Below are 23,836 nucleotides of genomic sequence, written 5' to 3'. Positions count from 1 at the left end.
CTTTCAGTCTTTACAAATTGTCCGGATCCGGGAACTACTAGTATTTCTCCTTCCAGTCTTGAGAGTGGTCAGGCGCTGTACGGGAATTTTAGCAAGGGGTGAGGGTCTAGACTGTGCTGACCGACGTTTTAGGTGTAGTGTGTGTGTGTGTGTGTGTGTGTGTGTGTGGCGTGGTGGGGGGATCTAGACTGTATTGACCGAAGTTTTAGGTGTGTTGGGTGGGGGGGGGGGGGGGTCGAGTCATACTCCATCGGAAAAATATATTGAGAGAAAAAAAAGAGAAAATTTGTTTGAGTTTGAGCAGGGAGGGGTTTCGAACTGTACACGCGTCTGGTGACAGTCCTCCTGCAAACAGAACAGGCTGTCTAGTGCTTTGTGGTAGCAGTCAGGACCTTGTTAAAACGTCCATTTAAAAGTTAAAGTTTGTTATGTTTCACGACACCACAAGAGGACATTGATTTATTAATCATCGGCTGATACTAAGTCTTAGAGAAAACCAGCCACATGTTTCCATAAGCAGCAACGGATCTTTCATACGCACTTTCCCACAGACAGGATAGCGTGCATACCACAACCTTTGATATACCAGTCGTGGGGCACTGATTTGGACGCTCAAAAACAAATAATCAAAGAATTAAAAAAAAAAAAAACGTTCTCTTTGGGATGGACTATAGATCTGGCTCCATATTCATAAACATACTTAAGTCAATGTATGATACTTATCTATGTACTTTAAGTATGTATTTAGGTATTATACATTGATTTAAGTACGTTTATGAATACGGAGCCTGGGCCCCGCATGCCACTAATGCTTCATGGTGGCAGTCACTACCTACTTAAAACGTCCCTTTGATTCTGTTTTGTGCATAGATATGAATTTACAATTATGGTAACGGTTTTGTCACTCATATTCATAATTCATTCGAGAATATTAAAAATATTAGGTCATACCACTCAGCATAAACTGTTGTTTCTTCAAGAATTTTGAAACAAAAATTAATTGGCATGCAAAGGCTACCAATTTAACAGCAGTCATAATTTTTTTTATTTAAAGGTAGGGTCAACTCAAACAAGAGCCTTGTGTGTTGGAAAGATGCATACCCGGACCACCAACACATACTGACACTTTAGCAAATGAAAAACGCGTAATTTTAGAGTTAATTAAAAAAACATGATTATTCCTGCTAACTGGGGGCAGCAATTTTGTTTCGTTTTTGTGACGTCCGGTGGGATAGCTTGGGGCGAAGTGACGTCAGCTCCTGACCATCTCCTGTATGTACAGTGTAAACAAAAGCAGTAATTTTCGACAAGACAACAGCATAAATGACGTAATAATATAATAAACTATTTAACTAAATATATTTCAAGTTGCATTAACGGAACAAAATGGGGTTATAGTATTTTTTTCTGTTAAATAATCCAAAGGAAAAATGTACACTATTAGGCCTATTGATATGCTACGTTGGAGCAAAAACGACAACCCACGATACCCAAGTGATAATTTTTTTTTCTTTGGGACTACGTAATTGGTCAGTTCTGTGGTTTTAGATGGAATAGTCTACTTAATCAATAGTTTTACAAAACTATTTACAGTAATAAACCATGTCCATTACAATTTTAGGGGCGACAGGTAATATTCCACAATACACATATTTTTGTGTCTAGACAGCGTCAATTAATTGGCTCGGCTGGTTACCAATCAAATACACACCTGCCAATTAGGAATCACAGGTAGAAGCGACTAACGGCATAGACCAATTAACTAAGAAAACACTCCGTGTATCATTTCAGTACGTATGTTAATGCATGGGCAAAACATTGTTAATTGTTTCGACTTGTTGTGTAGCCACTTTGACAATGGTATTTTATTTTGTATTGAAAAATAATATATGTATATATTGATATACTTATTGCTGGCTTACTGGGATGTGTATTATTACAGAACATTGCAATGCATGACTAGTTATCATCCCGCAAAAACCAGGTAGATTGTGTTTCTCTAGTTCTAAGGCTCATTCCTGACGTTACACATTAAGTATTACGTAACCACCAGCTCGCCAGAGGGCGTACTCACTGAGAAGGTACAAAATGGCTGCTATTATTATATATAATAGCCATCACATTTAACCGTTTTATTAATTAACTATAACATTATACGTATTGATATTAAGCAATAATGTGCATTATATATCGTTGAATATGCATACCAGGCCAAATGCCTTAATTGTCCTCTCCTTTAACAATTATGGAACATACTCATTTATACATTTGTTTTTTAAAAATATAATAATAATAATAATAAATTAATAATAATAATAATAATAATAACAACAATAACAACAACAGTAATAATAATATTTTTAGCAACAACCAATTTTGATATAGCCCACAACAACAAAAATAATAAACTATTTTTAGCGGTAACCAACTTTGATACCGCACCTTTAATTACGACTAATACCGAACGCGTTTTCGATCCGTAATGAGTCGAAAGGTTCCGAATACTTAATCTAAAAATAGACAGCATCCGCTTCGACGGTGACGTCACTCAATAATATCAAGAAGAGCGCCATTAGCCTAGAGAGTGAATGTCTGCGAAGCTCTAGCGAGCTTGAAATGGGGGAGCCCAATTTTATCAAATGTGTTGTTGTGGGGGACGGGGCGGTGGGCAAGACATGTATGCTGATGAGTTACGCTACTAACAAGTTTCCAACGGAATACATACCTACAGTGTTCGACAATTACGCAGGTGGGTCAGCTGTCATAAACGTTATTTTGTTTTGTTTTTAGGGATATAATATTTTGATCAGAGAAACCACTATCACCATGTTCTGTACTACAGTATATATGAGTCACGACACCCAACCTACCATTGTTGTACCATGTCGTAACACCCGAATACGTTTTAAAACACAATATCCTATTCGTTTCGCGTTGTGTCGATCCTACTATGAATACGGAGGGATTGCATTCCTGTACACAAACGTTAACAGGTCCCAACGCCCCGAGGTCATCACAATCAACAGGCCGTTGTCCTAATAGATCAACACATTTTATATCGATGATACCACACCACAGTTGACATAATAAATCACGACATCCAGGGCTCTGTTAGAATGTAGTTAACGGTACTAGACTACCACTGTAGTTGTCGAGTAGTTTGAATAGGCCTACTTCGCTTAGGCCTTCGTTTTGCAGTGTCTACGCTTAAAATCGCTGTCTGAGACTCTGTTTATAAAATAGGTTACCTGCTATTATGTATTTTTATAACATAATAACTGAAACTAAACTTAAGATGTTCCTGGGAGCAACTAAAGGTGGCTCGGAAGAAGCTGGGACCTTGCGTTTTGGCTATTTTATGTAGGCCTATTTTATCAAAGTACGAATCACCAGTCGAGGTAACACTTCCTGGACCCTATCCCTTTTCCTATCTGCATTTTCATGTCATTATACTCTCTTCAAATATCCTGGGGGCGGGACGCAGCCCTGTGATGAAGCGCTTATTTGATGCACGCTCGGTCTGGGATCGATCCCCGTCGGTGGACGCATTGGGCTATTTCTCGTTCCAGCCAGTGCACCACGATTGTTATATCAAAGGCTGTGGTATGTACTATCTTGTCTGTTGGATAGTGCATATAAAATATCCTTTGCGACAGATGGACAAATGTAGAGTTTCCTATCTTAGAGTATGTTAAAATAACTAAATGTTTGACATCCAATAGCCGAATATTTATAAATCAATGTGCTCTGGCGGTCTCGTTAAATAAAACAAACTTTAAACTTTAGTTTCAAATATCCTGCTACCAATCGGGACTCCACGCTCCTACTTTCACTGTGCTTTGGTGTTAGCAGACAAAGAATACTGATCCATCCATGCCTGTTTTCATCACCGGCCGTACTAATCAGAAAATAATCGATTTAACCTTTTGAGAGGAAGTTCCTCTCGATGCATGTTACTAACGCCATGTTAAAGTTTTATGTAAATGCAAATTGTACAACAGTCACCGATTTACATCCGGCATCGTATTTAACTCTCAAATGGGTTCAAGTTAGTTTGTTGCAAAGTATCTTACACCAATAATGAGAATGAAAAAAAAAAAGATGGTGACATCGTCACATGTATACTTTGTTTTATAGATTAGTATTACATAAAGACAATATTATTACTCAGTGGCCCTATAATTTTTTTTACTGAGGCTCTCATATGAGTCCCCTAATAGTTAATTAATAATTAGTGATATTTATATGTGTACCAAGTTCAGGAGAACCATCGCGAGCGTTTTCTCCTGAATAGGCACATTACTAGTGCAGCTGTGCTGTACAACTGGTTAAGCATGGGCATCGGGAAATGCCAGTAATTGGGAGCGGGTAGGCAAGTTATATACTAGTTTTAATAATAATAATAATAATAATAATAATAATAACTAGTATTAATTCACCTTTTATTTGGATGGGGTGTATAATCTTTAGAGTTGACCCATGATCGGTTACGTTCATAGGTCGTATTCCAGTGCCAGCTCGTTTTCAGAGTGAGTTTTAACATCTCTGTTCACCACTAAAAAATATGAATGAAAAATGTTAAAATTGCTATTGCAAAGTTTCTGTTTCATGATTACGAATGCATTGTGATGAAGTGGCGACAGCGGGTTTCCTCCTTCAATATCACTGTGGTCCTTAACCATATGTCCGACGTCATATAACACACTAGGCTTGCGACCTCTTACGACCACTTGCAACCACAAAAAAATCGGGTGGTCGCAAATTGGTTGCAGATGGTCGTAAAAAAGTCTTTAGTGGCCTTTAGTGGTCATAAATTGGTCTTCACTGATTGCCGATCAGACCGGCCTCGGTGGCGTCGTGGTTAGGTCATCGGTCTACAGGCTAGTAGGTACTGGGTTCGGATCCCAGTCGAGGCATGGGATTTTTAATCCAAAAAACGACTCCAAACCCTGAGTGAGCGCTCCGCAAGGCTCAATGGGTAGGTGTAAACCACTTGCACCGACCAGTGATCCATAACAAAGGCCATGGTTTGTGCTATCCTGCCTGTGGGAAGTGCAACTAAAAGATCCCTTGCTGCTAATCGGAAAGAGTAACCCATGTAGTGGCGACAGCGGGTTTCCTCTCAAACTCGGTGTGGTCCTTAACCATATGTCTGACGCCATATAACCGTAAATAAAATGTGTTGAGTGCGTCGTTAAATAAAAATAAAACAAAAATAAAAAAATGATCGCCGATCACTTTTTCATCGTTTTGGTCGCAAGAAGGTTGCAGGTGTTGCACCAAAAACCTTCTTGCGACCAAATTGGTCGCCAAAAGGTTGCAAAGCTTTTTCATAGGTTGGGGATTAGTCGCAAAGTGATTTTCTTGGGTTCGGGGTATTTTGATCACAGACCAGTCAGCGATCAGTTGGGACCATAGAAGACTGGCTGCGACCACTCGCATACCACTTAATAGCACCATATAAATACATGTGCTGAGAGGTCTGCGATCATTCATTTGATGATTGCCGACCAAGAGACAAGACCAAGAGGACAAACCAGCCAGAGTAGAAATACTACAGCCATACCACCCAAAGCCATCTCAAAAAGGTTGGCGATCGATCGGCAACTGATCTGCAATCGAACTCCGATCACTCGCCTACCAGTCGCAAACCAGTCCCCAAACAGTCGCCAACCAATCGCCAACCTGGTCTTACAAAAATCGGCGACTGGTCGTACGACCGATCGCCGACTGATTCCCAACTGATCAGCAATCAGCCGCCTACCATTTTTTTGGTCATGTTTTTTTACTAATGGTCGCAAGAAGGTTGCCGATATTTTGGGGTGTTTTTTTTTTTGGTCGCAAGTGGTCGTAAAATGGTCTTTAGCCATGTGTGACTGGGGCTTAAAATGTGTTGAGTGCGTCGTTAAATAAACCATTTCCTTCCTTCCTTCCCTTTCAAATATCCTGCTACCCCCAACACCTTCACTCTGACTCCACGCTCCTACTTCACAGGTGTTCACAGACAAACTAAAATAGCCTGGGTAATGTTCACCGATTTGTTTAATGTTTTGACATTTGTGTCTTACAACTGAAATATTGCAAATGAAACACATGGAGTTTCAATGTTGTCCGTATATCTATGAGTTTCGAAACCAGTCAACAAAGTTGGTTCAGACAACACAAAATAATGTTCACATAAACTCAAACTATGGAACAATATGAACAGTTTGTTTAACAATGGCACAAAAAATTGTGTTCGATGTATCTGCCGTCCGACTGAATTTGACAAATTAAGTTCCACGGCAGCCATACCGGGCTATGAAAATTGATGTTGGCTGACACATTTGAAGCTGTGGTCTTTTAATCTCCTAGTCAGGCCACTATTATTATTTTTTTATATATTTAAATGTAGGTTCCTACTTGTCTTAAAGGGGGAACCGGGTCAGCGTTAATGTTGTTTAATTTTAATGATAATTAAAGGACATTAATATTGTTATATTTATAGCATATTTAACACATTTTAAATCCGACATAGGTACGTTTCATAAGTAGAAAACCCCACCACCAATCCATCTCGCTGAGAATGTGCCAGATTTGCACCAACACAGATCTGTGTGGAATATTTAGTCCTGTATAAACATAGTACAGTGATATAATGTACATGCAAGATGTGACATTTACTTCCACTATTATATAAGACGTTAGCACGCCAAGGTCAGTAACAACTTAATACTGTCGATACGGACAGCATTATGTTACTTCCGAACAGTGGTGAAAGGTACCGATTTTGAGGATATCGGTTAATTAGGGATTTATTTTTATGTGAATGCTGTAGTGGTCTAAATGTTTACACCGCTTAGCCTAGTGTCCGTTGTGGTGATGTATGCATAATGGTACAGCAGGTTCGAATTCCTCTAAAAAGAATTTAGCATGTTATTCGTTTGTAGAACCAGTAAGCAGTATAGCAGCAAAGTCAAAAGTAGAAATAAAGATCTATAAGACGCGATTGATTCCTCTGCTATTAACAATCACTACTTACACTAGTTAAATTTTAGCTTTAAATTAACAAGACGCAAAATCATGGCAAACTGATCCTGTCTTTGTTAACATTACTAGTCGCCCACTACTGCTAACTATGTAAGTTATGCAGCAGACTGGACAATATTAATTCTGACGTTTATGTCTCTTGGGTAACCGTAATGCATTTGGTTTTATTGACTTGAGAGCAGTGTACGGAATGTATGGAAATACTTTGGTTGTATTATTGTGAGAAAACCACTTACGTTGCCTTCTAACTAGTATATCCATTCAAAACAGTTTTTAAATTACCAGTTTGACATTAGATGTTTTACGTAGATGTTAAACGAAGTTTACTTGTGGACACGTGCCGTTGGGATAGTTGAAATTAATTAATAATAAGCATGGGCGTCATTTGGTGGGGGACAGGGGGGACATGTCTCCCCTCCCCCCACACACACTTTTAGCAGTGGGGGGGACAGAATATCTGATGTCTCCCCCCCCCCCCCCACACTTTACTCTAAATAATGTTCTCAGACAGCCACAATGACATAGGGCGCTCGCGATTAGTCGCACGAAATATTGTTAGAACCCAATTGTCCCCCCCCCCCCCCCCCCCACACACACTTTTTCCTTGCAAATGACGCCCATGATAATAAGGAGAGTAATGTTTTAGTCATAACACTATGTCTAGCTTTATTTCCGACCTATTAAATTTAATTGATAAATCGGCTTTGTTGTGCACCCAGATCTGTTGTGTTCTAGTTCACCATCTAGATCTAGGTCCTAACAAGACGGTGTGTCATCGTGTGAATGACATCGTACAGGCTCTGACAAACTCCCCTACATGGCGAGGACGTGTTTTCCCTGTGTACAGAGCAGGAAACCACGACCTGTTGTTGACACTTTTTCGTTTTCCATCTCAAGATATAGACCAAACCATTTAGCGAGTTGCTGTTGTTACCGGACACTATCTGTCATTATTTAGATCATCCGTTCACTCATTTCTCCAACTGTCGTCAACAGTTTAAAAATCAGTACTTTATTTGTCAACAAACGCTTAATATTTGTGATCTATATACTAAATGTAATTAATTATAATGCAGCTATTTGTGGATATGTCTATTAAAATAAAGGACAGTCTATATCGTTGTTAAAACGTGCGTGCATACCTACACTCATAAGAATGCATACGCACATGCAGGCATTACAGTTCACTCTACTTTATGTACTTAAGGTGATCTTAGCGCTAAGATCATCTAAGTGCATAGAGTAGTTATGCACTTAGGGTGATCTTAGCGCTAAGATCGCTTCGTGGAACGGGGCCCAGTTCAATTTATTTCCGGATGCCTAATAACACGAGCTATAAGAACAAAACAAGCTTACCACACCAAATGTTAAAGAAAATGGTGAAATATAAACTATTAAACCAACTGGCAATACATGACGTAACAGTAAATACCAGTGATAAAACGGGTACACGACTATTAGGTTTGGTGAAGGATATGGCTAGTCTAATGAACGACGTTTTGCCGTATAGTAGTGTCAGAGACATTTATAGGTGTTAGTAAAAACTAGTTTGAAAAAAAACGATGGTTTACAATGGTAATATTTTAAATATGGTGGGCAAGTAGGCAAAGTATAAAGTGAAATTTATCTTTAATATCTCCTCTATCAAGGAATGTACAAACACGTTGGTTTCTATCCAAACCAGAGTAATTCCTTGTTTCAACATTTAAAGCATCACAGAATACTTTGTTCTGTTTGATACTTTTGATGTAACATGACGTCATTAGTATATACACATGCGCTGTTTGACGCATATAAAGTATTTACCACAGAGAGTAAATCTATTGGGTACTATATATAAATAACTACTTTTGTGACAGTTTTGTCTGCATGGAGTATTGTCCTTTTTAGTGAACACCTACGGAGGACACCAATACACACACTATTGTGAGGTCACGTAATTTTGTCTGTAGTAAACATTTCAGTGGTAACGTATGATTCATACTATGAACTACAAAAAGTGATAGATGGTCATGCACTTTAGCCTTTATTCACTAATGTGTGTGTGGTTATATCTGAAAGCTTGCAGACGTGTTATGTCAGAATGACAGATTACATTTTAGTATTACAAACAACTGTATTTGTTTACGATATAGAGTTAATTCATCGTGTAGGGAACAGTTCAGTAGTTTCAGTACATTTCATGCCAGCCAGACATGATGACAATCTGAAGTAGAGAAGTCAAACATCAGTAGTCCCCGTTATGCCTGGGGCTATAAATCGTCTGTAACAACGAATGTTCATTTTCTTTTCTGCCAATCTGTACGAGTTGATTTTCAGTCTGACAGATCCCCTTTCCCTAATATGCCCAGCATCTATATTATTGTGATAGACATAATTTGTATTGTTGAATGTGGCTTTTGCAGACTTTGTCATGATAACAACTTGAGAAGAATTATTAAATTATGGGGAGCCATTAAAGATATTGCCATATTAAGCATTAATATTTAATCTTTTTGTAGTACTGTTTTTTGTTACAATGCACATGTTAAGGCAAGCTAAAAATTACTCTCCATGAAATATACTAAAAGGCAAAAGTTATTGTGACACACAAAAGACAAAGATAATTGATGATAAGTTTTTACTGCCGTGTATGAAACTTTATAACATGGAAAGAGAAATGTCCGAAGGTATGGAAACGAGCAATAGTCCATGGAAAGGGCACACCTGCCATGTGCAAATGAGCCGCATCACTGGAGGGGGTCAAGAGCGAAGTTCACACAACCAGTAGCGAGTGTGTCCACCTTGAGCATTGATACAGGCCTGGCACCGTCGTCTCATTGAGGCCACTAAACGCTGGAGAAAGGGATGGTACGGTCTGTGAGGGTTGCTGGCTGGAACCTGTTTCGCAGATGCGTGGTTCGGATCCATGTGTCTTGGCGAGGGGATGGTCCCTGACCTGGTTGTTTTGTTGATATCGTTGCCATAAGTGCCATATGGTGTTTCTGTGGACGTTGAATTGACGTGCGACGTCACGCTTCGAGGTCCCAGCAACCCTATGACTCGCCATCTGGCATTTTCACTGAGGCGTGGCATGACAAAATTGCATCAAACAGTTCACTAATGGTGTTTTTCTGACTTTTGAACTTCTGAAGGCTGCACAGAATGGGAATGATTTGCGACTGAATGTTTGGCCTTTTATGGTGAACACTGGATAGCATTTCTCCCGAATATTCCATTTTTCTTACACAAAGCATGCAATCGCTGCAACAACTGCTTGGTTGCATTTCTTTGATCAGTTTCATGCACATTTTCTCTGGTTTACATCCATAAATCCATTCACAAATTTATTACTCCAAACAATCCATGTCACAATAACTTTTGCCTTTGAGTATAGTCAGAAATGATAGCTCCTAGAAGTGTGATCGCTGTAAACTTCATTTTATGGGCAGTGTTTGATGGGATACTAACTGTGTTTAAGACGGAGAAAAAGAAAACACCTATTCTAGTAATTTATGAAAATTCTATAATGTTGCTTCAAGCATTCCCAACTATTTTCTTGAAATAGAAATGCACATGTTATTTCCATCTGTTATCTTTAGAGACACGTGTTATTGTTATCTTCTTCTTTTTTTAATCAGTGTCTTATCTTAATACAAGAGAAGTGAAGCCATTGCCAATGGCTTGGAATGTTGATCTGTTAAGGCGAGTGGCGAAGGATTCCATTCCGTAAAAGGAATACCTCCTTAACGATACCTCAGCACATTTTAAACTATGTCTTTGTGTCCGACCTGTTACTTTTTGGAAGTAGGTGTGTGTGGGGGGGGGGGGGGGGGGGGGGGGGGGGGGGTGGGGGGGGGGGGGGGGTTTCAATAATTTGTCTTGAGTGAGTGAAACCTGCTGCCACCACATATCATACTCCTACCGAATACCAGCAAGGGATCGTTGTACGCACTTGCCTATAGACTATGGGATCTTAATGCACCAGTTGTTGGGCACTGGCTGGTACGAGGGAAATAAACCGACTGGTCCACCGATGGCAAGTGCTCTACCACTGAGCTATATTACGTAAGAAGCACGGTTGAAAGTTGAACAAAGTAAAGTTTGTTTTATTTAACGACGCTGCTAGAGCACATTGATTTTTTATCTTATCATCGGCTATTGGACGTCAAACATATGGTCATTCTGACACTGTTTTTAGAGGAAACCCGCTGTCGCCACATAGGCTACTCTTTTTACGACAGGCAGCAAGGGATCTTTTATTTGCGCTTCCCACAGGCAGGATAGCACAAACCATGGCCTTTGTTGAACCAGTTGTGGATCACTGGTCGGTGCAAATGGTTTACACCTACCAACTGAGCCTTGCGGAGCACTCACTCAGGGTTTGGAGTCGGTATCTCGATTAAAAATCCCATGCCTCGACTGGGATCCGAACCCAGTGAAAGTTGAAGAAGTTAATAATCACATTGGTATTATTGTTCTTCGAAGCACCAACTACAAGGCGTAAAGGGTGATTATACTAAGGCATAAAGGGGTTTTTTTTCTAATCGTATGTGTTATTACTTGCTGCAGTATTCACGAATACATTAATATATAACTTCCCAGCCATATATAGTTTATACATAATTTAGTACAGTACATAAATTTTGTTTGTCCCGTCTTTATGTTACCTTCCCTTTGAAGGCTTTCCCTGTTCTTGGCATACTTGCTGCAGTATTCACGAATACGTTAATATATAATTGCCCAGCCATATACAGTTTATACACAATTTATTATAGTACATAAATTATGTTTGTCCCGTCTTTATGTTACCTTCCCTTTCCCTGTCCTTGGCATACTTGCTGCAGTATTCACGAATACGTTGATATATAATTGCCCAGCCAGATACAGTTTATACACAATTTAGTACAGTACATAAATTATGTTTGTCACCTTTCCCTGGCGTATGTTTGTGTCCGTAACTTGTGTTTATACGGCTGTATATTAATTAACCATCATCTTGTTGTGACAGTGCGACTTCTTCTAGTACAAGTAAGCAGCCGAGTTTGTCTTCTTTGTGGAAAGAAACCACTGTTTTTCGTGCATCACGTACGAGACGGGGGTGGGGGGTGGGGGGTAGTCAACTGCCTTCTCCCAGTCCTGGAGCAGATCTTCTAATTCGGGCAAAAACGATGTCCACAGACATTTGGGCAAAATGAGTTTGCCTTCAACCTTTTTATCCATATATTTCCATCATTCTACTCACGATATTAGTTGTAATTCATGTAAACATTCTTAGTGATTCGATCACTTAACAAGATGACATACATAACACATTTCAATTTTTTATTCTATTCTTTTCATTGAGATGACAGCTTCATAGTTTACACCCAGTATTCAAAGACTACATATGTAGGTATTTGTATTTGAGTAATTTGGACAAGAGTTGTACATATTCAGGAATGCATTTCAAGTTATTCTTATCTAATTACAGCTTAACATTCCATTGATTTTGATGTGAAATGTTTTGAGGTGAGCATGTTAGTACTTACTTGGGGCACACCCGTTATCGCCTGACAATATAAAACCCTGATACGAGGAGAGGGAAAACTGGTAGAACCACGGGCAGGTTATATTGTCTACATAGTTTGGCATACATACTGTTTAAAAACTTTAAAAACGCAAATCATACTTAATTAAAATCCTGGTTTCCAATGATATCGGGGTGGGGGTTGTTTATTTAACAACATTTCAGTGACAAATCGCAGGAATTAGAAGCTATTTTTAAAATGATATTTTTATAGTGTTTTGCCGCTTTCCAGAGTAGTATGTCTACACCTGTTGAAAGCCTTGTCGCCTATCTCAAAACAAAATAGTTCTCAATAACAACAATTTCTTTCTTATTTTTAAAATAAAAATTGTCTTTAAAAATTAAAACAAGCATGTGGAAATAAAAGAATTAGTAACTTTGAATAATACAACATTCCTTTGCTGATCATAAAAAGTAGTTCCGTTCCAAAAAGTTATATTTTTTTGTCAGTGACCGAAAATATAGAAATGTATCTAGTGATCATATCTTGAAAACTCTATAATATGTTGCTCCCAGTTGGGGAGTTCCTTGTGGCAGAATGGAAATTTGTTCCGTTGCATGTTTTAATTTTACCACAACCATACCTTACAAAATGCTCGTTTTGTAATCAAAAAGCAAAACAAAACAAAACAAACACAAAAGCAAGCAAACAAAAAACTTTTCATTTCTGCGATTATTTAGTGTCCAGGTAATAGATGAGTGTCGTGAATTAACTTGTGTATTACGAAATATTCGACTTTTAGAGGCCTTTATCTGCAAATACGTTCATTAAACAAAAAATCAACGTTTGATGTTAAATAAAATTTGTTTTGTTTAACGAAACCACTAGAGCACATTGATTAATTAATCATCGGCTATTGGATATAAAACATTTGGTAATTTTGACACGTAGTCATCAGAGGAATCCCGGTACATTTTTCCTAATGCTGCAAGGGATCTTTTATATGCACTTTCCCACAGACAGGAAAGCACATACCACAGCCTTTGACCAGTTGCGACGCATGCACCTCAAGCGAGCACTCGACCGACTGAGCCACCCCGATGTTAAATAATAACATTCCCCGATACCAATCAAAGCCAGGGTTATAATGAAGTACGAGGCAAACAGTAATTGTACCTTCGAACTAACGATTTGTGTTTATAAAGTCTAATAGTATTTATGCCGTAATATGTAAAAAAATATAACCTAACCGTCTTTCCACCAATTTTTTCGTTCTTCACAGATATTATGTTGAGGCGCTCCGTATACTAGTATGTTACGTAGTTTATGGATACATAGGTGTGTAGGTAATTACCCTACAATATAAATCCTCATTGACATTAAACCTCGACACTAAGCCGAACACACACTGATGCTGGGATACGAACCTAGCAGTTAAATCCGTAAACCCGATGGCATAACAATTATTGACCCATCGAGGTCGGTGACAACTCCGTGTACCTTATCCGATGTATTTAAATCTACCGGATCTAACTCAAAAGATGTGTTTCTAACTTGTTACGCTGTGGCCTTATGCTGGTTTACTAAAGCCGCTGCTCTTAGTTATCATATAACCGGGCTCGGTGGTGTCGTGGTTAAGCCATCGCACGTAATGCCAGTAGGCACTGGATTCGCAGCCCGGTACCACCCCACCCCCTCCCCCACCAAGAGCAAGTTTGAACGACCCAATTGGGGGGGGGGGGGTGTAAACGTAATGGTATATCCTAGTTGCATCTATATGTTTTCATATATTAATTACCATTTTGTTGCTTTCAGTGACGGTCAATATTCGAGAACATCCATATCAGCTTGGACTTTTTGATACTGCTGGACAGGTAAATACGAGATGTTTCAAAAAGTGTGTTTGCATGTCGTAAAATTAAGAAAGTAAGATGGCATGGAAACTCATTTTAAAACTCTGCTACCTGAATGTTTCAGTTTGTGCATCCCACTGATAAATTGGGTAACCTCAATTAATTGTTTATTGTTTTGTTTTCAAGTATGTCCAGAGCCGGTTTATCCTAGTAGCACGTGCTTCGGGCCCAGCGTTTCAGGGGGCCCCGCGGTGATGTGTACATTTATTTTCCCCAGGTAATTTTTCCCCTCTCCCCGAGGGGGTTGCAAAATATATATCCTGGGAAGGGTCCCCCGCTGTTATTTGTGCTGCGGACCCTTAAACCGGCTCTGGGTATGTTGTGATTGAGGATGGGGTGGGTGGAGCTGAGTTACATCGTTTTGGTTTATTGGGGTATTTATGCACAATTTTAAACTGCATATTTATATTAATTTTGAACTTACGGCGCTGGGGTTTGTTGGGTTTATTACCATGTCAGTCTGAGGCATCCGTGATTTTTCTGCACAACTACTTAAAATGCAGTGGATCACGAAAAAGTTGCTGGGGTGGGTGCAGGTCTTGGGACCAAACTGGGATTATGTATATGTGCAGTTAGTTGCACGTCATAACACTCTTGATCAAATTCATCTTCGCAACCCAAGATACCATTCCGCATAACAATAAATTTCGTACGGAATGCAGTAGTTATACGGAATGGTAACGTGGTTTGCGAAAATGAATTTGTTCAGCCATTGCACAACTGTTGGTTGGTTAGTAAAGGTTTTAAATAAATAATGTGTTATGTTTTCTCTTACAAGGAAGAGTATACGAGTCTGAGACAGTTGTCCTATACTGAGACCAATGTGTTTCTCGTCGCGTTTTCGGTGGTGATGCCAGAGTCGATGAAGAACCTTGAACAGAAGTGGGTGCCAGAGATCCGACACAACGTGCCGAGGGCCCCGTTTCTCATTGTTGGAACGCAGATAGACCTACGGGATAACGAACTTACGAGGCAGAAACTGCAGAAACGTCGGCAGAAACCCGTCACACTCGAGGAAGGGGAGAGGTTGTCAGCAAAGCTTGGCGCTAATTCTTATGTGGAGTGCTCCGCACTTACAAAAAAAGGACTGAAGGACGTGTTTGATGAAGCAATACTAGCCGTACTTGAACCCAAAGTGCCAGAAAAACGGAAAAGGACAAGGAAGTGTGTAATTTTGTGATATATGTTGGTAAAAGGTAACCGACCGTTACATTATATACCCATTCTAGAAGAAGAAGAAATAATCAAGAAAACCATAGCTGATGTTTTGCAGAACGTAAGAAGTACGCACATCAAGTTTGAACAGTAACACCGTGTGTTCGCATTCCACTTGTAACCTCAAGTGTCAGACTGCTAAGAATCTTGAGAAATTTCTAAATTTAGTATATAATATGTGAGTAGAATGCACAATTATTCTCAAGAATACGGGTGGGTTTTGTGGGTTATTGGTTTTTAAATATCTCTTAGTATGGTTCTCAGTGGCGGATCCAGAGGGCAGTTTTTGAGGGTACACCCCGTTCCGAGTGGTGCAATTGCTTTAATAAAATGGATGTGTACAGATAAATTATGATAAATTTACAAAAAAATAAAAAAATTTTTTTTAAAATCCAAAATGATTGACCACAAAACAGATGTTTTGTTTTAAATGTCATTTCTTTTGTAGAAAGTCATAATAACTTTACTTTTGTTATTACTAATATGAAGAAGAAGAAGAAAAACTGTTTTGTAAATGAAGCATTTTTTGTTGCACCTTTTAAAGTAAAACCTTGGATCTGCCACTATTTTCCCTTATTGCCAAAAAAAGAAGAAGAAAAAAGCATTTATTATAGGGCAATAAAGATTTTATTTCAATTTTTTTTTTCTCGATGGAGGAGTGGTCCTTAATCTGAAAATAACTTTATAAATAAAAGAAACAAATGCATCATTGCTGAATACGCTTGGTGATTTAGAATCACGAATGAATAGATCGTATACGTATAGCTTTGTTTAGCGCTCTCTGCGTTTTTAATCACATGAAAAATGTATCATACCCTACAGGTATGATGAAATATGATCAAACGATGATTATGCTGTTAAACAATATTAATACGTGGAGTGAATACATCAACACCACAAAGCAATTTTTCTGATCTTATAAATTGATTGAGAAAAAAACTTCTTCTTTTTAAAAAATTAGAACCATAAGTTCTTGGAATTTACAATCAAAACATTTGACTCTTTAGGTTGATTTTTATTCAATATCTATTAGGGTCCTGGCATATATGAAGTTATATATATATTTTAGTAATAATACACTGAAGCTAAATACATCGGCCTTTGGCTATGTTTGTGCTTTGATGGGGAATTGATACATTAATTATATTTTGTTTTCCTGAGGCCCATTTCACTAAACATCGCAAGTTTACGTCTATTACTAGCAGTTATACTGGTAGTGCGTTTACACGTGTTTGGCGTCTTATTTCAGGCAGAAAATTGCATCATTACGGAAGCTGGAGTATTTTCAGGACAAAAGAAAATGAAATATGTGTTCTTCAAACTATATTTGTTGAACTATAATAGTAATAAGAATTGTGGTTTTGTCGTAGATTTACGTTTACGTGCAAAACTAGGCTTACAATGTTTTGTGAACCCAGGCATTGAATTTAGGGATTTATTATTAGGATTCCGCCAAAAGTAATATTGGTATTTGGGGATTACGCTTCTAATCCAAAATCTGGGATTCGCGGAAGCATAGAATCCTACCAAACTCCAGCCTGTTTACCAGCTTTAAATAAAATGATAATAGAGTGAAATCAAAAGATCGATTAATCATTCAGAATGTCGTCATATTTTTATATTTTATTAAATGTTGGTTTCTATGTTAATCGCTTCATTAGGATTATTTTATTTGTATAATGTATAGATATGTTGATGTGTTATGTTTTTTATGTAGGCCTACTTGCAAACCGCTCAAGCTGATTTGTGATTTTAGTGTAGGTTCACCATTATCAACTCCCACCTCACAATATTTTTTTCCTTGGCATTGTATTTGAAAGTAGACATTTATTTAGTTCTTTTTCACTAAAAATGTATCAAATATTTTCTTAAAACTATGCGTTTACAATTTAATTTTAATTTTAATTTTATTTCAACAGAATCATCTCTTATTAGTAGTATCAAGAAAAACGCAACAGATCTATTTGATTTTGTTCTGTTTACACTGAAGATTATCTGTTTTATATAAGCGTTGCAGAGGGGCGGGCGTTTTGTTTCAAACGAGGTCAATACAAGGGTCATTGTATCTTCTGTCGTGCGTACTAGTATCTAGTAAGAATGCAAGCGAAGAGAAAGTGGAGGGGAAAACCGTTGGCAGTTTGACAGCAACCCAATACTGTGAAATCACTTTTAATCGGGACCAGTGATCTAATTTTCGTCTAATGATCCAATTCGTGGACTAGTGCTATCAACGAATTTAAGAACTCAACGAAAATAAAGGATTTCAAAGTATATTATCTAGAAGCTAATTGCCTCGAGCATTCGTGAAGTCCTCGGAAACATTTTCAGGGCCGTAGCTAGGATTTTTTTTTTTTTTTTTTTTTTTTTGGGGGGGGGGGGGCAACTGAATAGTTAATAGTCTAAAACTCCTTTTCTTTAAGTTTCTATAATGCTTTCCTAATTGTTTCTGGGTGGGGGGGGGGGGGCAACTGCCCCCCTTGCCCCCCTGCTAGCTACGGCCACTAAATTAAGATACATGTAGTTTAAAAATTTAAAACAAACTAGTCTGGGATAGCGCAAAACGTGAAGTACTAATTGGTTGTCCATTATGGGTGTCCATGACCACCTGCCTTTACGTCTTGACTTTATTCGCTGTTGATGCTCTTCTCCTTTAACATTTTAATAACATTTTAATACCTTTAAGAAGGTTTAACCACTGAAACATCGCCGTTTTTTCGGGGGTTTTTGGGGGGGTTTTCATATTTATTTTTCTTATTTCACATTATATAATGTGTTCTTGACATTACGTAAATTTCTAAGTTTTCATTGTCGTCATTTTCGTTTTACAATTTTCGAATCTTGTGTTAGTGTCATATTGTTAATAAATAACATTTATGACTTCAGTGTGTTAAAATAATCAAACGATCGACGTGCCATAACAATAATTTATCTAAACAGTTTGGTATGCTCATTACAATCAGTCAGACGAGTAATATGTTGTTTACTTGACCAATCACAAGGGAAAACGTTTCAAACAAGAAGGCCACACTCGGTCCGGTATTAACTAATAATAACCGTTACCGGGCACGTTTAAAAAATGAAATGTAAGAGAGGGGAATAAATATAGCATTGGCATGGAGAGTGAGGAAAGATAAACGAATTGTAAATGATTACATTATTTTTAACACCACTACAGTTTATATATATTGTGTTATTTTTTTTATTTTTTTTTTATTTTTTTTTACAAACTATTAGCGGAAGAAAAACATACTGGTAAATACATGTACATGTATGTTTTACAAAATGGCTATATCCTGGAAGAGGTCTCATAACGTTTTATATTAATTTATCTGTTTTTATAAAAAAATTAAAAACCAAAACATATATTATAATTAATAATCTTGCTCGACATTTAGGCTTTACTATTTAAAATACACCTTGAATATATTAAACTAATAATGCCTTTGTAATGTCTTACTTTGAAACAACTTCAATTTCTGTATCTAAACATATTTAACCTTCATCCCACCGCAGATGAGTTGTTCTTTCTTTGTTTTTTATTTACGTAGACTACATGTCTGCAAACGAAAACGCACGATATGGTGTGTGTGTGTGTGTGTGTGTGTGTGTGTGAGAGAGAAGAGAGAGAGAGAGAGAGAGAGGGTGAGTGAGTGAGTGTGAGTGTGTGTGTGTGTGTGTGTGTGTGCTTTGCATTCAAAGGTATGCCTACTCACTAGCAAAACTTTGATTTAAATACACAAGAACATATTTATGGTTTTCCTGTTCATGCGTATAACTCGATTGATTGAATGCAGAACATAACACTGAATACACCTTTGATGGATGATTGAAACAGTTCTTGGCCAAACTAGGAAGAGGCAATATGCTTGACATGATTAGACAATACCGACGGCTACCCACCCGATACACAGACAGTGAAGTAATCATCTTGCAAGAACTAATTAAGAACATCCTGACGAAGGTTTCACGAAACGGGTTGCTGATCCACACGTTGGTGGTCGCCATGGCTTCACTGCATGACTGGCTTTCAGCCTAGCGATCATCTGTCGTATTCCCCAGATCTAGCACCGTCTGTTTCCTAACTTGAAACTTGACCCAAGTTCAGCCATCCGTTTTTCGGTAACGTTTACAAACTATTTTGACTGGTTCCCGAAGTGTTCATTCGGTTTTCTGTGTAGCGTAAAATTCTGTTTCGCGGACGTTAGCGAAAAGCGGTTGACTTAACTTGCCCTTGGAGCTAGCTGGCAGGCATTACACAACTAATACTGATGCCATTTTTGCTGTTTATTAATGTTTCAACATGCAGGGAGAATCCTTCGTTAGAGGGATCTAGACATTGCAGCCACGCTGCAAGAAGTATATGGAGTTTCAAGGGGACTATAATATTTATAATGTACCTTGATAGGTACTAGGTAGGCATGCCCAAAGGGCAATCCTGAGTTAGTTACGCCGATAATTTTTCAATCACCCCCTCGTACATTTTTTTTTCGGACGAATTTACAAAGCTCGTTTATGTCTTAAACGCGTGCAACTACATATATTTACAATGCTTAAACACCTGCGTTTAAAAAAACACAAAAACAAGCTTCGTAAATTCGACCCGATATGTTTTTGGTGTCTGAATCGATTGTAGGTCTATGCGTTACCTGTGCATTAAAGCTTAAGCGGTGCATGATATTTCCGGTGCCTCTTATGAGATGAATTCGAGTAGATGCTATAAGTGGAATCATTAATTCATTAATTCATTTAAATTTATGTTCGTGGTTATATCCATTTAACTCTGGAGCCCTTTAATCTGGACTTGTACCTCAGCTACCTGGTCTGTCTGTCAAGATCAGGGCTTAGTGGTTAGTGATGGGGAAAGTGTGATGGTCTTACAACCCCTCACTCACCGAGCTGTGTATACCCTGGAGCCGATACCGGGAGGTGAACCTAGCATATTTCATTAGCATTCCGTTATTATTTTTATAGTTATTGTCATTATTGTCATTACGTTCGTTTTAGCTTTTAGCAAAAACGTATGACATAGTTACCTAAACAACAGTATATATATATATTGATAAAAATGGTTTTACCCGTCGCTGTATTCAGTGAACATTCCATTTCATCCTTTAAGGTATTTATATGCAATCAAAATTATACATGTATAATGAATGTGGTCACATACGTGTATAGTATTTGATAAAGTGGCAGTATATTACATGTACTATATAACGCTTATATATAAGCATTTATTTTAAAATTAGGATTTTTATTGACACCGCATCGTACCTTAGTCCAACTATGTTTGATGATTTACTAAAATGAGTGCATCTTAGGAATTGTTTAGATAGATGGAAGCTTTCAGTGCGATTTGCCTATAGGCCCTATTTCACGTGGACTGAAGACAATGTGTTATGCAGCTACGTTGACTACTTGGATGTACAACGTGTTCCCGATAACGTTTCCCGATAACGTTCAATGTTTATGTTAATGTCTAAAACTGTTACTTGATAATGTAATGTCTATGATAGAATTAAAAAAATATAAAAACTTTGTTTTCTTTAACGACACCACTTGGGCACATTGATTTATTAATCATCGGCTAATGGATTTGAGCCGTTTGGTAATTCTGACATATTGTCTTAGAGGAAACCCGGTACATTTTTTCATTAGAAGCGAGGGATCTTTATAAGCACTTTTCTGACTCATTGTCTTAGAGAAAACCTGGTACATTTTTTCATTAGAAGTAAGTGATTTCTAAGCACTTTTCCACTGTCAGGACAGCAGATACCTCGTTCTTTGTACCAGTCGCGGGACAATGGTTGCAACGGGGGAAACTATTTGAATGGGTAGACCTAGTGGGTTCGATCTTTTGAACTAAGCACTCTGGACGAGCGCTCTACCGACTGACCTAGATTCTGTTCCTATACGATATAAACGTCTGATAATTGTTTTTCAGTATATATACTTTTTCTTCTTGAATATTATGGCTATTCCAAAATTGATTACACAGAGCTAGCGTTTTTGTGCAAAATTTAGCATTTTACATATCTGCAGGGAAATGTAGGTGCCCCGACGCCTTTCCATCCCACCTCTGGTAATCATTTCTGAAATAGCCTGCATATAGTAATAAAACATACGTGTTTTAATTTCATAGCTTAAGTGTGTACAAAGGTGTATAAAATATTGTTTTCTTACAAATTGCCAAAGCACTTCATTTGTCGGTGCAAAACCTGTAACAAACTATGTCTTTCTCTAAACATGCTTTTATAAAACATTTGTTTTTGTGATACTTTATTTGTATCTAATGTTTACATAAATCTATTAAATGCATGCCCATTTGATACGTTTTTTTTTGTTTTTTTGGGGTTTTTTTTATTGATTACATTTGTGCAAAGGAATTGTAGTTTACACAGGTCGAGGATATAGAATGAAAGTTAAAGTTTGTTTTGTTTAATGATACCACTAGAGCACATTGATTGATTAATCATCGGCTGTTGAATGTCAAACATTTGGTAAGTTTGACTTAGTCTTAGTGAGGAAACCCGCTACATTTTTCCATTTGTAGCAAGTTTTATTTTTATATGCATCATCTAACAGACAGGATAGCACATACCACGGCCTTGATATACCAGTTATGGTGCACTGGCTGGAACGACAGATAGCCCAATAGACCCTACAAAGGGATCGATCCCAGATCGACCGCGCACCAAGCGAGCACTTTACCACTGGGCTACGTCCCGCCCGTGGAATGAAAGATCCAAAGAAAATGTAGCCAGGATTTTGAGAGGGTGGGGGGGGGGGGGGGGGGGCGTCGTTTAGGCTTATGGTGAGGCACGAAGTTGCTAGGGTGGCCCGGAGGCATATTGAAAAAACAAACACCGGTAAAGGGCGGGGTCGACTGACACACCCCCCCCCCCCCCAACCCCCCACCATCCATATGGTGAAGCTGTGCTGTGCTAGCACCGTGTAGGCTGGAACACCCGTTCATTCGACACCCTCTTCTGGTTAATCTCGAACTATATGTACAATTACAAGAAACCCATTTGATTCTACTAACACTATTGTTATCTCCAAGAAAAACAAAGGGCTATACATTTCTGATTTGGTGGCCTACTACAGTATGTGACGTGTTCCCCAACATGTCGAGACGTAGCCCAGTGGTAAAGCGTTCGCTTGATGCGCGGGGACCGATTCCCGTCAGTAGGCCCTTTGGCCTATTTCTCGTCCAAGCCAGTGCACCCGATTGGTACATCAAAAGCTGTGGTATTTGCTATCCTGTCTATTGGATGGTGCATATAAAAGATCCCTTGCTGCTAATCGAAAAGTGGTGACGGCGGGTTTCCTACCTCAATATCTGTGTGGTCCTTAACCATATGTCCGACGCCATATAACCGTAAATGAAATGTGTTGAGTGCGTCGTTAAATAAAACATTTCCTTCTTCTTGTTCCTCAATACCCGCCCCTACCTCTTACATCAGAGCCTGGATTTTGTTTGGTTTCCAATACCACCAACTTTCCACAATCACTTTCCAGCACAGTACTAACACCCATTATTTGCACTGATTTGAATAATGTAATCACGCCGTAAGTTAGGTGACACCAAGGAAACTACAAAGGCACTATTGGTATAGTAATCAACATGCCTAAATCACTTCGTGTGTTCATGAACGATTCAGAACCGTACTAGCTATTTAAAAAAAAGCAAAACAAAAAAGCAAGGGTGCCATTGCATTTCCAGAAAAATAACAAAAAGATGCCCTCTTTGATAAGTGACATTTTTGTCTTCCGGAGAAAATACCATGTTACTGTATAGTAACATGTATTAGTAGCCTAAGTCCTGTTGTACTGCTTAAATGTAACTGGCTTATGTTAACGTGTAATTATTGCCATAAGAAGGTCACCAGTTACTTAATCCCTGTCCCCTTTTCTCAGCGACACCACTAGTGCATAGCCTATTGGATGTTGTATACTTTCGGAAAGAAAGGACAATATAGCCTTGGATAAAAATATTAGTTGCTCAGATGTATACTATTCGTGGGGCATTACGGTAGATAAAATAAAAATAAAAGAATTAAAATGGGTCGTTCAGTATACGACCTGAGCATGTTGGGTGAGCGCTTTACCGACTGAACTACATCCACCCCTAACCCCCAACCGGCTGTTGGATGTCAAACATTTGGTAATTCTGAGATATCGTCTTAGAGA

At 38.4% G+C, this 23,836-nt stretch overlaps 1 protein-coding gene across 1 annotated transcript; it reads left to right on the top strand.

Moving 5' to 3' along the window:
• Positions 1-2,572: 2,572 nt before the first annotated feature.
• On the top strand, positions 2,573-16,352 carry LOC121371137 (cdc42 homolog). The gene is made up of 3 exons (XM_041496805.1): positions 2,573-2,749; positions 14,334-14,392; positions 15,210-16,352. Exons 1-3 carry the CDS (start codon positions 2,617-2,619, stop codon positions 15,609-15,611), a joined length of 594 nt encoding a protein of 197 aa, XP_041352739.1. The 5' UTR covers positions 2,573-2,616; the 3' UTR covers positions 15,612-16,352.
• The last annotated feature ends 7,484 nt before the right edge of the window (positions 16,353-23,836 follow it).

This window comes from Gigantopelta aegis, chromosome 4 (genome assembly GCF_016097555.1).
Source record: "Gigantopelta aegis isolate Gae_Host chromosome 4, Gae_host_genome, whole genome shotgun sequence".
In the NCBI taxonomy this organism is placed as follows: Eukaryota; Metazoa; Mollusca; class Gastropoda; order Neomphalida; family Peltospiridae; genus Gigantopelta; species Gigantopelta aegis.
The sequence above is the reverse complement of the archived record's forward strand: the minus strand, read 5'-3'. Positions and strand labels throughout refer to the sequence as shown.